Source organism: Montipora foliosa, chromosome 11 (assembly GCF_036669935.1).
Source record: "Montipora foliosa isolate CH-2021 chromosome 11, ASM3666993v2, whole genome shotgun sequence".
Taxonomy (NCBI): Eukaryota; Metazoa; Cnidaria; class Anthozoa; order Scleractinia; family Acroporidae; genus Montipora; species Montipora foliosa.
In genome coordinates, this window is record NC_090879.1 from 32,086,963 (window position 1) to 32,104,462 (window position 17,500).

General features: G+C 40.0%; 3 protein-coding genes across 5 annotated transcripts in view; all 3 read left to right on the forward strand.

The window, feature by feature from the left end:
• Positions 1 to 3,022, forward strand: part of LOC137975428 (oxygen-dependent coproporphyrinogen-III oxidase-like) — a 17,086-nt gene extending 14,064 nt beyond the window's left edge. The window contains exon 5 of the mRNA XM_068822554.1: positions 788 to 3,022. Within this exon, the coding sequence (XP_068678655.1) occupies positions 788 to 980 (193 nt within the window). The 3' untranslated portion in view covers positions 981 to 3,022. The remainder of the gene's footprint in view (positions 1 to 787) is intronic.
• Positions 3,023 to 3,147: 125 nt separating this feature from the next.
• The window catches only part of LOC137975427 (potassium voltage-gated channel subfamily A member 1-like), a 29,835-nt gene continuing 15,482 nt past the window's right edge, over positions 3,148 to 17,500 (forward strand). Inside the window, exons 1-2 of one of the 3 annotated variants that reach the window (XM_068822552.1) lie at positions 3,148 to 5,021; positions 6,747 to 6,841. The gene's annotated coding sequence lies outside the window, so the exon portion shown is untranslated. Of the gene's footprint in view, positions 5,022 to 6,746; positions 6,842 to 10,301; positions 10,416 to 11,222; positions 11,307 to 17,500 lie in introns of those variants that run through there. The other 2 variants (XM_068822553.1, XM_068822549.1) reach the window with 2 other exon arrangements.
• Positions 16,847 to 17,344, forward strand: LOC137976904 (uncharacterized). Its single transcript, XM_068824230.1, has one exon. The coding sequence runs from the start codon at positions 16,847 to 16,849 to the stop codon at positions 17,342 to 17,344; it is 498 nt and encodes a 165-aa protein (XP_068680331.1).

Consider the following 17,500-nt stretch of genomic DNA (forward strand, 5'->3'; position numbering starts at 1 on the left):
ACGTAACGCATTCATTTGTTATTGTTTTGTATCTCGAAGGGCGCGTTCCGATTGGCTAACTATTTTTGTCGCGCCAGTTCGTGCTGTTGCCGGAGACATTAGCCTAATCGTCGTGTGGTTTACCCGGTGATTTTAACAAGTGAAACCGCTAAAATTACCTTTTATCTGTATGGAGTCGACTGATTTAGAATCACCGAAGCGGAGTTTTTACGGTTCGGCTATTCAGCAAGAGGAATAGCTATAGAACAATTCTGAAGCTAACGAACTGGGTGACATTGTTTCAGTCATGTGCTGAAATACATGGCTTACTTTAAACTTACTCTTCCTTTGTCAGTTTCGATTTATTACGATACCTGGGACGCACAAGTAAAATGTTCTTGCAAAAATGCTTGTGCTCAAAAGAGTGGCAGAGGTTGCTGTCTAATAGAAATACTTTAAACGAATATTGACATAAAATACTACGATAAAATTATGAAATGATAAATAGAGAACGCTTTCAAAACAGTCCCTGAATCATTTATCGACCTATATAGCTTTTGACAAAGAAGATTCTGAAAGGCTTCCTGAGGTTTTTCGAATTTTTGTTATTTCGTGATACACGAAATCATGCGGGACGCGCGATGCATTCAGGGTGAAAACGGGCTTTTAAACATAACATGTGTAAAGTTCAACTTTCGACGGATCATAGCTGCCAGATTCTTGGCAACGTTTCCAGAGTTAAGAGATGTAGGATGAATTCAGGAGGGTTCAATATCTCTCAAAGTATTCATTGTGTGTCTTTTCACAGGTACGTAGAGTTTAATCTGGTATATGACCGTGGCACCAAGTTCGGACTTTATACTCCAGAGGCCCGTATAGAGAGCATCTTAATGTCCCTGCCTCTGGAGGCCCGTTGGGAATACATGCATGCGCCTGAGAAAGGAAGCAAAGAGGAGGAACTTTTACAGGTTCTACGGAATCCAAGGAACTGGGTTGATTGAATGGGCAATGTGAAGTGTCTATGTTTGTAGTGATGAAGGTACAATCTTTGAACATACAGCTAAGAAACAGAATGAATGGCAACAATAGATGTTGGCTAGGTTTTTGGAAACAGCATTTTTTAATACGAACGGAATATTTTCACAAGGCGTGTGACTGACGCCAAACTGTAGGAAACTTAGAGGACGTGTCTTGAAAGCGGCTAGCAATCAGGGCTAAGAAGAACATTTCTCACAGAAAGTTCACTAGCGAAAATATTTGCGTGGAAATTTGACGCATGCTCAAGAGGAGTTGACAGAATGTAGAGAATTTTGAAGAAACTTAAAAACGGATTATTTGCAAATAAATATGTCTTCGAAACGAGCGCATTCTTGGTGACATGGTCGCAACCAGGAACCCCTGACACAGAGTTTACAACTCACGCCTCAGTGTTATAACTTATCGTTTGCTGGAGCCATCTATAGCGGCTTCTCTCGCCAAGTATTGTCAACTTAAATAATGATGTGCGATATCTTTGATAACGTCACAGATTCATTAATTAAGTTTTCAATTTGCGCTGGCAATAGCTATCTTAAAATATCAAACGAATGATGGGGTTAGTTTTTAAAGAAACTTTGATTCCCGGGAGGGGGGGGAGGAACTCGCATATGAAGGGGGCAGGGATGCTTGTCGTCTCGCTTAGGGGTGTAAATTTCGGATTTTCGGATTTTGGTCTCACTTAGGGTGTTCTGGGCAATAATAATATGGTCTCTCATAGGGGTAAAAAAAAACCTGGGCCACTCCCCGATTATTCTTCTTAAGGGTTAAATTCAAAATTTTCGACGAGCATTCCCGCCCCTTCATATGCAAAGTACTTGCCCCCCCCCCGGGCTATGGAGCTTCGCCTGTTGGCAGTGGAGCACGAGAAATTTGATTTCATTTCTTAAACGAGTTAATTTAGGTAAATTAACCATACACCAAAAGAGAGATCTGTGACGAAGCCTTTAGCCCTTCTGACGAACGTCTAGTGCTTGAGACTTGAGGTCGCAGATCTTTCTTACACTGGTTAATTTTCCGTTCCGTTGTGGTTTGATAAAAAGCAAATTAATCTGAAATAAAGGGAGATAACGACACAAAGGAAAAGTACTTTCTGTTCGTTCGTAGTCGTAGTCTAGATCTTCTGCCGCTTTCGCAACGAATAGAGACATTTGTTACAGAGATTCACCATCACGTTTTACGTGAAACGCGAACGGCACAAAATTTATGATGTTTTCATCTCGCATATTTTGTTGCTGATGGCAAATTGTTTTATTCTCGATCGAGAATTCCAAAAAAGTTCCTTCTGCTCTTTTTAAAAACTTTAGATCAATATTTATTTACTTTTGCGTCAATATTTGTTTTGCATAAAGCAGGCTAACATAATCTGCAACTTTCTTAGTTCTCATTTTTGAGCATTAAAATAGAATTTTCGGTCTTATGTTCCTCAGCAAGTCACATATTTTGAGGTCTCCTATCCAGATACGAACCTCACCGGACAGGGAATAACTTAAGTGAACTTTTGCCTTGGAAAGCTGTCAAAAGCTCAGAGTACACGCTTAAAGTTGTGGTGTCAGCGTTGAAGACAATGTTTCTCGATTTCCTTTATTTTCTTCAATCTTTCTTGGTTTAGTATTTTACTGAACCACGTGTCTTTTCAGGTGGTATGTAGCAAAGACATCTACCATGGCACTATATATGGGTTATTGACCACGCTTGTTCGGTCAAGGTGGCTGGATATTGGCCAAGTTCTTTTTTTGCGTGTTTATGGACCGAGACGAAGTAAACCATTGTTTATGGACTGAGACGAATTTCGAGGTCCATAAACAAGTTCTTTTTTTGCGTGTATAGCAACATCTTGCCCGCTCGGGTAGCCAATCACAGCGTGGGATTTGGTTCATCTTGCTCGCTCACGGAGCTAGTCAAATAATGAAATGATTTACGATACCAAAATAATATCGTGTACTATTATAGCTGCATATCAAGCAAAGACAAACTTGAATCTCCTGAAAAAATAAAACGTAGCTCAGTTGAAAAAAAAACACTGTCAAGTTACTGCACTACTACACGTACGCAATACGTGCCCGTTTAAAAAAAAATCGTCTCGTCAACCCCACCCCCCCCCCCCCCGCCCCCAAATATCCCGTATCCCCATAATTTTCTACCTAGATATCCCGTAACCTGATAACCCCTAATAGGGCTTCGTTGTTTCATAGTTAATAGAGGGGAATGGTGTGGAAGCTCGGCAAACATCAAAGGAACAAACAAAGATGCCGAAATTTAGGTTGGAAAGTTCACAACCGTGCACAATCTTTTGTTTTGCGCTCATACACTATACATGAATTACGTAACCAACACGTTTCTATTGGTTAGTTCCTCAATACGGAGTAAACAACTATTGTGTTTTGTGCACGGTCAAGGCCAAAAAAGAGAAGAAAAACCTATAACAAAGAAATTTGTCAGGTTTCATAACCATTCCCCTCTATCCACTATGGTTGTTTGCATTTGAAAATTTAGTAACATTAATAATAGGAGTTTTTACAACAAACAACTTCAAGTTAAACTTTCTGGTAATCTCTCGCCATTTTTCGAAGTTTACTCGTAGCTGAAGTTCACTGTAACTGGACAATTTGTGTTAACCGTTTGTGCATCCCACGGATACGCCCTTGTAGGCGTCTTGTTCTTCTATATAACAGGCTGTTTTTTGCAATAAAAAGAACCCCGAAACAATTTCCCGGAAGGTCAGACAAAGTAAAATTAGGTTTCATGATTATAGATCCGTCATAACTGACTCCTTACCGCACGTTTCTTCTTCTTCAACTCGATTCAACTCACGTTGACTCTCTATTGACAGACAAAATGGCTTCATCCTCCTAAGGACTTAGCCAGGCAATTAAACCGTTTGTTGTTTAGATTTAATGTGGAACGGCACTGACAAGATTACTCGAGTTGCAGCAATAAATAAGTATGAGGAGGGCGGCTTAAGAATGATAGATTTGGATAGTATGGTCGTTTCCCTGAGGTTATCTTGGATGAAGAGGATATTCAGTGATTGTGGTGGAACATGGAAGAGATATTTTTTTTCATAATTTGGAACGCTTTGGTGGACTTTTCTCTTGTTCAACTGTAGATATGACGTTCACGATTATCCATCCTTCTCTGTTTCTTACTGCGAGCTCTTGGGGTGGTGGACACAATTCAGAGATACTTTTGCAACAATGCATGACTGGCTCTATATCATTTGGACCAACAATTGAAAGAAATACCGTATTGAAAATAAGCCTATTTAACTATTAAAGACTATTTTGAGTCAGGCGTAATCTGCATCAAAGACCTTCAATTTAATCAGTGTGAATAATGAAGAACCTTTGGAATTTATCAGAAACAGAGTACGTAAAACCAATTTTTTTTAACTTGGGCTGGTTTTCGACATTCTGTACCTTCTCATCTCAAATCCGACGTCTCAGAAAACTCGATAACAACCATTTCCTGCTTAACAATAAATGGCAGCACTTTTGATGTGGGCGAGAATAAGTCAAAAGATTATTATAATTTGCTAATCAGGAACAAAGCACAACTTCCTTACACTATGAATACATTACAAAGTCAATTCAACTTGTCATCGGACAATCTGAAACATATTTTTATGCTACCTCATTCTGTGGCTCTCGAATCATATGTAAAGGCCTTTCAGTGTTACATATTGTCCTTTATCCTTTATACTAATTCTAAATTGTATAAAATTGGTTTTATAGTAAACGATTTATGCAGTTTCTGCATGGTTTAATCTGAGACATTATACCTTTTTTTTTTTTATTTGTGCCCTTATTGGTCTGAATTCGAATTATCTTGCTTGGTATTTGTTAACCGGTCACGCGCTCCAACTAACTCTTCGAGATGTTGTGGTAGGAATCATCGCGTCACAAAGCCATTCTTATATTCTCCGTAATTATTTTATCATTTTTGGAAAACTACACTTGTAAGACTGCAGGAGAAACAATTTAGTTCCAAATATTCAAGGATTTAAGGTAAGATAAAAATGAAGTATGAAGTAGAACGTTATATATATTTCAAGGGTAAAGCCAATGGTTGGTTCGACAAAAAATGAAGTAATATACTTTCCGTTTGAGACATATTCCAGGACTTCAACTTATTTTGGAAAGTTGTCTTTTAATAATTATGTACAAGTAGTATTATATTGTAAATAGCATGTATTGTTACATATGTAATGTACTGTAAATATTGCAGGGTGTAGTTGTGCTAACACTGCGTTAATTTAAATAGTAAAATACGTAAGTAAATAAATAAAGGGCTTCATCGCAAAATCTGAAAGGTAAGGATTTTCATTTAGCGTCTTTTTTTACAAACAATGGTTAAAAGACTCGGAGTTTTTGTCTTTGGTTTTTGTTAACGAAATACTCGAGATCAACAGAGTCCATTTCGAGTTGGCACGCGTGGTTCACGCGAAGCTCAAGGCACAAGCTTCACTCCATTTTCCGGCCAAAAATCAAAGCGCGTTCTAGCGCTGGAGCACTAATTGGGGACACTGTAAACTGAAATTGACAATTAACACAAATCAAGTCAAATGTTGGTTTTTGAGGTTTTTGAGTCATATTATTGACCGAATTTATTTTGGAGACGAATAACTCGTCTACCGTCTAAGACAAATTAATCAGTCTGTAATGCGTCTGAATGCCGGGCTGAATCTATTCTGGATCCGAATAACTCAATTAAGACGAATTATCTGTCTACGACGGATATTTCGCCTGTAATACCGTCTTGATATAAATCCGGTGTTTAGAGGAATGAAATTCGTCTTCGATTGATTTGTCAGTCAGCCCGTCCTAACAGACGAATTGCAGACGAAATATCTGTCTCAGACGAGATAGTTGTTTGAAGTTAAAATCAGCGGTAGACTAGCAACCTTTAATTTGTGGCATGGCCATGGTGCCGAAGTAATAATCGCCTCCTTTACAGGAAGGGGCCTCCTCTTTACTAACTGAAACGATAATCTCTTGCTTGTTATCCACAGATATCGAATGACGAAGATACCTAAACTTCGAGCCAGGATTCGAGCTAGGATCCGAGCCAGGATTCGAGCTAAGATCCGAGCGAGGTTTCCAGCCAGGATTCGAGCTAAGATGAGCTTTCTCCGCTATTTATTCTCGAATCTCTCGGTTAGGTTAGGTCTCGAATCGGTTAGGTTAGGTCTATTTAGGTTGGTTCTAGTCTAGTTAGGTCTAGTTAGGGTTAGGGTAGGTCTCGGTTAGGTTAGGTTAGGTCTCGGTTACGTCTCGAATCCTGGCTCGGATCCTAGCTCGGATTCTGGCTCGAATCCTGGCTCGGATCCTGGCTTTATTCTTAGTTTATGTCTCGAATGACTTCTCAAAAGAAAGAGGCTTGATGAGATATGAAATATGTTGAAGCTTTTATGAAACAGTTGTAGCTTGCCCTTTAGCTGTTTGTCGTTTCACGTAAGAGCGATAGGGAAATTTAGCATTGCGTTTACGGGAAACGTGAAAGGGCAGGTTGCTATTTGTCGTAAAAGCACTCTTATTCAGTCTAACTTGTCGCTCTCTTTTTAACCTGCGAGCAGGCTCTCCGAGGGACTGGGGCCACTCTCGTTTTGGGGGAAGGTACTTGATATCTGTAGACAACAGCTAGGCCATAAGATGCAATCAAACAAGTTCGTTGTGTGGCTACTGGAATATTTCATTTATTTTTGATGAAATGCTTTGTTTTTCTTGTCATAGCACCGATCGAAGGCGCTAACTAAGAGCTTCCAGCAACCGAGTGGAAAAGGCACTCATGGAAAGAATATTGCAAATTGTAAAATTCCCCAAAACAGGTTTGTTGGAAATAGTTTTATCTAGCAACTGTCAAAATTTGATTGCAATGAAGCAAAGCGCCTTTGAGTTGTAATCTTTACATTGGCCGTTTTTATACCAGAGACGCGTAATCCGTCCAGACGAATTATGCGTCTCTCATGTTATCCGTCTAGTGTGAAGACGGGACGAACTATAAGAGACGCATAATTCGTCTGGGACAAACTTAGGCAAACATATTTTCTGCGTCTGTTAAATTCGTCTAGTATAAAGACGGGCGCAAGACGCATAATTCGTCTGGACGAACTATCCAGTTTAGTGCGTCTTCAAACGAATTTAACAGGCGCAGAAAAAATGTTTTCCCAAGTTCGTCCCAGCCGAATTATGCGTCTGTAGTATAAAAACGGCCATTGTTACCTTTCAAGGCAAAAATCCGCCCCAACACCTTTCCCCACAATTGGCCAATCAGCGGACGCCACTATTTTCTGGTCACAGCTGTCGATCTCTCACAAGTTCTAGCGTTCCTCCAGCTTCATTGTGCCTAATATTTTTCGGATTTTTGACGCATGTTTTCGGAGTGGATCTGCCTTCATGCTAAACAGAAAAAGGACGCGCACATCGATCTCATCAAACACAGCAGCAGCAGAGAAAAACTGGAAGCGGGCCAACGCAAAAACTTTGAAAAGAAGCACAATGTAGGGTTAGGGTTATGCGCGTAAAAACCATCGAAAACAGGTAGTGACGGCGATATCAGAATGTGGGCTGGTTGTGAGAATCGTTTACGTAGTAGTTTCCTTGTCATGTTGTAAGAAGACTATAGCAGGAAATGCCCTTGGTCTTATTTCTTTTTCGCTACAATTGTTTGTCCTGATTTATGCCTTGAATTCCCATGATTTTTCTTCAGATGCTACGATAATTTATTCGCCGATTTGCTTCGTCAGAGGAGTCTGAAGGCCAGTTCTGATAATATGATTTTTTGTCTTAATTCCGCTAACCTTCCCTGCTTCGCATCCCTCATACGTTTCTGTGACCCTTCAGCTATGTTCTCTTTTTCCTATTGCTAGCGCCACACCTCGGATATTCACGTGGCATGTGGGTCTTCTTTGCTTAATTAGTACTTTCTTAAAATACGATTTAATGCCACAAAAAGTAAAATATGATGCTTTTATATACAGATACCTCAAACGCTTGCGAGCGAAGACAATTATTTGATGCTTCCCGCGAAAAGCGCTCCGATAGTCTACATATACTATCAATCAAAATGAACTTCTACTTCCGACGAAAAAGTATTTACCAATTTTCTGGAAATATTTGATCTTTTTACGAACTTTTTTTGCTATCGACGGGTGTGACCTTAACCATTACTTAATAAAAACGATAACGATAACGATAAGAGAGGAATAAGACCCATGTACAGACCCAGAGAATGGAAGAGAGAAGAGCGGGAGGAAGAGAAAAAGGGAAAGCAAAGAGAGTGGTATACAAAAGGAGGCTACGACTCTGTCATATTCATCCCTGTCACACCCAACTCTGAACTAAAGAACAGGATGCAGAACGAAGTGAAAAGACAAGGTTTCAAGATTAAGATAGTCGAACAAGCAGGCACGTCACTAAAGAGACTGCTACAAAGATCCGACCCCCTTAGACATACGTCGTGTGACAGAGGAGATTGCTTGGTGTGCACGGGAGGGGATGGGAAGAACGCCTGTGACACGAATAATGTCACATACGAGATAGAGTGTGAAAAATGTGGAGATATATATGTAGGAGAAACCGCCAGAAATGCATATATTCGTGGAAAAGAACATCTAAAACTCCTGGAGGGGAGAAAAGAAGGATCGGTGCTGTGGAGACACTGCAGAGAGAAACACGAAGAAGAAAGACAAGTATTTAATATGAAAGTTACGGGATCATACAGAAATGACTCGATGACAAGGCAGATCGCAGAAGCCGTGAGAATGAAAAATGTTCCACCTGAACGACTAATGAATAATAAAACGGAATGGAATTACTTTAAAATCCCAAGGGTCGTAGTAGACAAAGACTGACCCCACCTTTTTAGCCGTTGGGTTTTAGAACAATCTTTTAACAAAGGCATTGAAGAGGCTCGACATAGAGCGAAATTAATCTGCCAAAACTTTTTTAATACTTCTTCTTTTTACCGAAGTTTTAAAGAACATTTTAAGAGAAATTTTAGAAGATCTTCACAGGAGCCAAGAGTTTGGAGTGTCGAAGAGATAAACACAAGGTTAAAACATGGTTTCAATAAAAAAAATAAAATTCGGAAAATTTTCTCCCTTGAATTATGTGCCTCTTTGTACTACCGTACTTATCTTTCCTTTGACAAATGGAAATATCAACTGTAGTCAAACCAAATTATTCCATTTTTTGGTTGTAATTTCAAGAACTTAAAGAACTTAAATGATAAGAACAATGTTGCCGGGACCGAGCAATTTTCACTGGATACCGTAAAAGTGATCGTTTAATTGAAAGATTTGGCGATATTGAGGACTTTATGATGAAAAATTAACAAAGGACTCATTTTTCAACCACTTCACCTTACCCCGGCTAAAAAAGTAAAAACATTTTTTACCTTTCCGCGTGATTTCTCTCGTGTTTCGGTCTTCGTAACTTCTGGAGTTTAAGGAATTTAATAAAACAATTCCACTCGCGCTTGTTGGATATGAGACTGGTTATAGCCAGCTCGGCGCTACGCGCCTCGTTGGCTATTTACCATCTCATATTCAACGCGCGCTCATGGAATAATTGTTAAATATTCTTGTTTTGTGACGTTCTCGTTGACCACCGCGTCGGTCCCTAAAACGGAGTTTGACGCGACGGTAACGAAAACGTTATTTAAAATTACAAGTTCAGGTTTAGTAATCTTTTCCGTCATTATGTCGGTTTGTCTAAGTTCTCAAAACTAGCGCAACTTTCCGTACGACTGAAAATTCAAATTCGCTACCTTGTGTTCTCGTTCTCTAAAAACTTGAGAATTGGTCATTTCACGTCGCAGATTTGCCGAAAACGTGAAAGAAATGTCCAAAAATGAAAAAATGCACGTGCAGAGCGTGCAAAGCTATTGTTTTTGCTCATTAAATATGCAAAATTTGTGACGGTTTCGTTGCCATCACGTCGTAGATTTTAGGTCGTGTTCTATAGGTTGAAGCGACTGAAGTTTCCCAATAGACCTCTTTAGCTTGTACATTTTGTTTTCCATTTCAGACCACGTGATGTTACTCTGGGGAAAACTTTCTTTCAAACGTCGTCCTATGCACGTGAATATGTACGCATAACTTATGAAAAAACAAAAGGAAAATTCCCTTGAGAACATCACGTGGTCTGAAATGGGAAAACAAAACGTACAAGCTAAAGAGGTCTATAGAACACTTTTCCAACCGTTTTCGGTTGAAACGCGGTAACCCCTGGGAATAGTCGTTACCAGACTTCTCAGCGTTGACAAGTTGAGGGAAAGCAACACGGTAGGAGTTGACTTCAGACAACGGAAAAGATTGGCATTAGAAGCTTAAAGGAAACGCAGTTGTTCTTTTTTTGTTCTTTTTTTTTTGAGAGTCGCTTGCAAATCGCTGTCAAAAGGTTAGTGAAACTTTGGTAAAGAAATGCAATTTGATGAAAAATAATGGAACTTTGACTTGAATCGTGAAAATGTCTGCTGAAAACTATTTCACCTGGGTTAAAAATGTTGCAATTTCGATTGTAAGAATGAAACTTTCAAACTCCGAAAATGTATCCTGTGTTTGATTGATTTATTGTTTTTCGGGCCCTCGAGGGAAAAAAAGATTTGATAATCAACGAATCGTAAGTGTTTTGACTTATTTTCACGTAATCAAGTTAGCCATTTCCTTATCGGCTTTCATCTAAACACTGGTTTGGCCACATTTTGTTGTTGAAAGAGCCAATAATTTTGAGCCCTTTACAAGCTATCTTTAGCTTTCATATTCAACACAGACAATGAAAATTCGTCTAGATGTCTTGGCATGAGAGCTTTCAAAGTTGAAGAGTATCACGTGATTTTGAATCGAAAATTTAACATCTCTACCAGCTCTGAATAAGAAAAATCATTATTTACAGCTATATTTCCGTCTGCTTTGTTCGATGCAGTTAATTTAGTTTGGGCACAAAATGATCTTCGAGGATTTCGAAAAGCCAGACTTGTATTTTAACTCTAAACAGAAGCCGTTTTTTTCTTTGAGTCAAGGCCGCAATGAAATATTAATGATCCAGATAGTATTTCTGTCTCCTTGTCTGAGGCGATTTTTATTGCATACTCCTGTGGTTTTTGAGGAGAATTTCTGTTAATGGCTTCCAAGATTGGCACGGCCATCTGCCTTTAGCAAGCCCGATTGCTTTAAATTTTAATTTGCTATTCAAAAAAGGTCGGCCCTTACTGTTTATACGAAATTTGGATTTACCAGTCGAGACAATGATATCGCGCTAGGTGAAAAGTGTATCGCAAAACGCCAGCAGGTAGGAAATTCATTTTTTGTTCTCCATTCCCGAAGAGCACACGGCTTTCGGTTCCAGGCCATTTTTCAGCGACGTGTGCGATAAAACGTAAATATGACAAGCAAACTCCGGCATCTTTTTTGTTAGCAAGTATTTATAATTGAATAATAACAAGACCTTGCTGCTACGAAACAGTTTTATTTCAGTAATATTTACTTTACAAAATGTTATTCAAATATTCAAAAGCTAAAAGCTTTGGGATGAAGAAGTATGGGTATAAAACAATGCAGTCATTTCAGTTTACTTACAAACGCAAATATGCTCTAAGAGATTTCGTTTGAACGCCAAGTCATTTGTCATAATGAACGTCCGTGTCACTGTTCATTAATATCTACAAAATAAGCTACATTCTTATCGCTTTAGTGTGCATCCCCTAGAATGTGTCCTTAGATATTTTCAAGGAAAATCGCATTTTTTTCCTGAGGGCGAAAATCACATTTAAATTTTAGGAACTGATGATAAACAGGTGTACAAATCACGTTTCTCCGAATTATTAAAGCCCCCTCCCCGCAGTTAGAATTGCCACAAATATGTATACTACTGCATTCTAAAAGGAGGAAAGTACCTCTTTCTTTTTCGCGTAATGCTTAACTCTTCGTTCAACTTTTAACTCCTCAAGAGTGTACCGTTGTTAACTCCTTTGGTAGTTTTTTCTGTAACTAAAATAAAATCTCAAAATAACTGCAAAAAATCTTAACTTGTAGAAGCTTGTCATATCTATCATAGCTTGCAGCAATACTCGTCCTAGAATAGTAGTCTTAAATTTCCATTTTCTGTGAATCGCCGGCGGTCCATTAAAAGCCTGAGTCATTTCTTCCTGCCGAAAATTCAACTCCGGAATATTCATCTCATTTTGATTATGCGGAATTTAAATGGTGAATGAATTTGTTTCTTTGTGGTTTCTTTCTCCTTCTTCTGCAGTTTCCTCCAGTTTCTTTTTTGTAGCAGATAAAAGGATGGCTAAGGGGGTATTTACATGAGACCGGGACTAACTCAGACCGTCATAAGTTCGTACCGGCTTCCATATGTTTCTTTCTTGCGTTTACATGAGACCGGCCTAACAATGAACTGCGATCGGGGTGGCTGGACTGATGAGACGAGAAACTCTCCTACACGTCATCTAATCTCAGACCGGGTCTAGAAATTTCAAGCTTTGTATCAGATGCTTTTAGGTCAGCGTGATATATTTATTGGACAAAAGATAAAATTTCGTCTCGGTTCAAAAATTTCACACCGGTCTGAGTTCGTCCCGGTCCCATATAAATACCTCCTAAATTTGTAGCCTGATGATTTCAGCCGCCTGAGGAGGCTCGGAAATTCAGGCCACCAAATTTGGAGAACGGATATTTCTTGTGACGTACAAAGAGCAATTGACTTCGCAGCCAGAGAGCGCGTTTTGCAATTGCCTGAAAGTTGACAATAAAGATCTTTTCCTGTCTAATTTAAGAGACTAAAAAATTTGCCATTTCTCCCAAAAAAGAAAGCTTACTTCTTTCAATATGAATTGGCAAAATGATTTTCATTCTTGCCAGCTCCAGGTTCACAGTCGGGAATCATACTGCAGTATATTATCAAGTGAATGGGATGCTGAAAAGTATTTTATAAAGAGGATTAACCTTTTTTCTTAATTAAATCGGCACCTTCAGCAGGGGTTGAATATCAACAGATCATTTACACCGCAACAAAATGAAAAAAATATTAGAGAAACATCTCATGTTATTTTGGGAGTAGGGGAACTGAATTTTTACTTTTTTAGCCGGGGTAAGGTGAAGTGGTTGAAAAATGAGTCCTTCGTTAATTTTTCATCACAAAATCCTCAATATCGCCAAATCTTTCAATTAAACGATCACTTTTACGGTATCCAGTGAAATTGCTCGGTCCTGGCAACATTGTACTTATCATTTTAAAATTCTAAGCAATGCAATGTAAGCACACCATAAAATTCTTCCTAAAATTCTGGTAATAACTCATGACACAAATTGGAGTCAGAGCTTTCGAGGGCTTATTAATGGGGAAAAGTCAATACTCGGTTTTTTTCGAGTATGCCAGAGTCGTTATCGAGAATATCACTGCACAACGTATTTGAATATTCAGATAATCTTTTCATGTTGGAACAGGAACCGGCACTGGAAACTATTTCACCTGAAATTGTACTTTTCAAACTGGATTAAGTTATCCAGTGAGCTAAGCTATTCGGGATTTCTTCGTGTATGATCTTCGCACATCTCAGCTACCCAGCAAGATTTTGTCACGCAATTTGCAGTTTGTAAAAGGATTAATTTGTTCAATTATAATTAAGTAATTTCGGTAGAAGATGGCTAGATTAAGTAAGATAAGTAATCGGCCAATGATTGGTGCCATTTCCAATAACGTGGCGCGAACAAGTTGTTAAAGTAATCAGCCGAAGCAGGAGCCCGTTAATCGAAAGTCCCGAAGCTTTACGGGCCATTTTCGGATGTCACCATTCCCTTTGTATCTCAAGAACGGAGAGGATTTAAGTCTTCAAACTTCTCAGTCATTTTTATTTTCGTTACCTTGAAAACATGTTAAAAGATCGGCCTTCCAAAACACGCGGTTGGCAGTGTCACAAATGGTTTTTCGGGCCCGAAAAGGTTTTCAGGACTTCCGAGAAATGGGCCCTAGGAGCTTAATTATCAAGGAGAGCCTTTATTTCTCAAACTTGGCCTGAGAGCCAACCCTTTCCTCAGTAGAGTTATTTATAATTCTAGAACGCCTCCCTTGGGAGGTTTAGCACGCCCACTGTTGAAAAAGCCAATTAAAACAAAGCTATCTCATCATCAAGGAGAATTTGATACTTGTCGCGGGAAGAAAGTATTCATACCAATATATTTACTCGGCAAAGGGTTGACGCAAGGAATTATGGGGTAGAAGCTGCCCTTGATGAGCTGCTGGCCGAAGGGGATGTGTCCCTGGCAGGAAATGTCATCGTAACCCTGGCCAAACTATCGATCCAACATTGTTCGACCGTTTGGCCAGCCATGTTGGATGATGTTCGTCCAACATTTTTTTGTTTCATCAAGTGTTGGATGGAGTTTTGCTTTTGATCAAACACTGCGACCAACTATTCTGCTCGACGCAACAATGTTGCAGTGTTTTGCCTCTCTTCCAACAAAGTTGTGTCCTGAATCGAGTCACGTTCGCGCTGCTAGCCAATCACGAATCGCTAATTTATTTTCAAGCCTACAACGTTGTAGGCTTCTAGCATTATTTGCAACAAAGATGGCGGACAAGGATCAACAGCCAGAAACCTTGATCAGCGAGTATGAAGCAAGGCTATGTCTTTGGGACACTTTTAGTCCCCTTAATCACTATCGCTCTGTTTTGAGATATCTGGCTCAGTAGCGTTTACAATTTCTTCAAATTGATCCGAGCTCACTTTCATCATCTCCTACGCGAGGATGTATCTTGTAGTGAACATACCCTTTTCTACACGTTCTCTTAACCATTTTTGGTTTTCCTCGTTTGAATCCATCATTTCCAACCTCAAACAGCTTCAGTAGCACAAAAGCTACGAGCGGTTTTCGTTTCAGTGTTAGCGCCATACTTATAAATTTAGCGCTACCTTGAACTTAAATGTTTCACCAAGCAATGATGGATAGTGTTTTGCCACTACCTCAACATTTACATCCAACAATGTTGCATGTGGAATCCAACTTCGTTCAATAGTTTGGCTAGGGCTTAAGAGGATCTGAAACTCTATTTTACGTCTTCTCCTTGGAGATGTTTTCCGAAAAAAAAAAAGGTCAAGTCGAAACGCCAGTAACTTTGACATTTTAGAAGGAAAGATCCTTTTATGCTGAAAGTTGCTTAGATGAATCATGAATCCCTTTGTAGAACATTTTTCCAGGTCCGTACATGGTGGAATAGGGGGCACCATGTCCCCGCCAAAACCGAATGGAAGATTTTCCAGCATAGTGGTTTTGTTTCGTGATCTATTTCTTGTAGCTATGGTCGGAAATTGCAATGAAATCGACAAAGTAACCGAAAACAGTAAATTCTAAACATTTAATGTAAAAGTCTAGCAGTGGGGTGTGCAGGGGCGGATTTTGTTCCCCCCGTTCTTCCTCCCATTCTCCCTCCTAGACGAAAGACCTTGGTATGGCCCTGGCCCTAGTTTTTCAGAGACCGTATAACTTTATTCACTATCCGACTGTTTCAAACTGTAGAACGATTTCAGTTTTACGCACCCTCTTAGCACGTCTAAGTTAAGGCGTGCACAAAGACCCTGGCCAACGTTCGACTTGAAATACATTTTACTATCTGGATAGTGACTTATTCACTGGATAAAGTTTTCCCGCCTTCGAACAACTGGGGGCCAGTTGTTTTGTAGATAGTATATATCGTGTAAATCAACGAAGCCAGTGGTCGGCACTCGTAAGGAACCCCAACGACCGAGGATTATGTCAATTATCACCAAAGGGGGCAAGATTATTGAGAGCCGATTGGCTGAGATTTGAAGGGGGAGGGGGGGCGGGGCATTGTACCTTCAAGGACACTTTTGGTAATGACGACGGCATGTTATCTTAATTGGTGCTGATTGGCTTAGTGCATGTTTTCGTTCCCGTGCATATTAGAGAAACTGGAAAACACTGACGAATACGAACGGCTGTCCTTTACTACAGATGTAAGGACAAATTCCCTTGGAGTTAAACTTTCCGGCATTCCCTGATCCCGTTACGCACAATTTTCCTTTCCATTAAAAAGCGTCTTTCGACAAACGTTTGATTTATAGTACTTGTATTGGTACTTTTATCTGGGAGACGCGGAGGCTTCATGGTTAGAGTGCTCGACTCCGGATCGAGTGGTCCGGGTTCGGGTTCGGGTCCTGGCTGGGAACATTGTGTTGTGTTCTTGGGCAAGGCACTTTACTCTCACGGTGCACCTCTCCAGCCAGGTGTATAAATGGGTACCGGCGAAAATGTAGGGGGTCACCCTGGGATGGACTACCATCCCATCCAGGGGGAGTAGAGATACTCCTAGTCGCTTCATGCTACGGAAACCGGAGATAAGCGCTGGCCTGATGGGCCTTCCTTGGCTCGTAACAGAGACTTTACCTTACCTTTTACTTTCAATAGCTCTGATTTTTATCAGTTAATATCCTTTGCTTTAACTTCTGGTGTGGTGAAGATAACTCCATCCACCGGGTCCTCAGGTTGCGGATAGAGGAACAGCCTTCAGATATGGAGGTTAGCTGCGAATATGGAAATAAGCAGTCCCGGACAAAATCACGGGTTGCCCTTCAGCAAGGCATAGTACCCGTCAGCTACCCGGCCCGGGTTAGTGGCGAAGACTTTGGGTTGCAGGACGTCGGATCAATGCATGAAACAATCAATCAAATTTATTGAATCTGGTTCATCGTACTAGTTGCTTGGCGACTCACCTCAATGTCTCGGCATGGTACAACCACTCAAAATCTGGGTACTGCACACGCTTGTATGGAGTGGCGACCGCAATTGTTTATTATGCCAAGAAAGCTCAATATGATACAAAGTTCTTTACGTCGCTCATCCCGCATCGCTCGTCGCGCGGTTCAAAAAGGAGCGCGTCCTGCAGTGCTTCCTCAGGCTGCAATCGAGAAATCAACTACTGATGAAAATCCAAAACCATATGAAAAACTATTGAAAGGAAAAACCGAAATACGTATGGGTACAATGAATGTTCAAACCCTCAGGAAGCTAGTTGCATCGTCCGAAAACACATCCCAAGATATCATCTGCATCCAAGAACATCGCTTTATACATGATGATTCACCCACAAAGGAACACAATATTGGATCATGGAGATTGATTACATGCTCAGCTTGGAAAAATAACGCCAATACAGGTGTTGGGGGAATTGGAATTTTGCTAAGCGCCAAAGCATATAAAGCACTTGTTACTGTTGACATGATAACAAACAGGATCACGGTAGCTACCTTCCATGGAAATCCTCAAATAACAATTATATGCTGTTGTAGTCCAACAAACGTCAGTGACTAAAACGATTTTGAAGATTTTTATGAAGTTCTAGAATCGCTCACAAGAAGAATTCCGAAGAACAACATACTAATTGTCGGGGGAGATTTCAACGCCCATCTCGGCCAACAGGATGGCCTCAAAAACTCGTACCACCAACAGACAAACCGAAATGGCTCA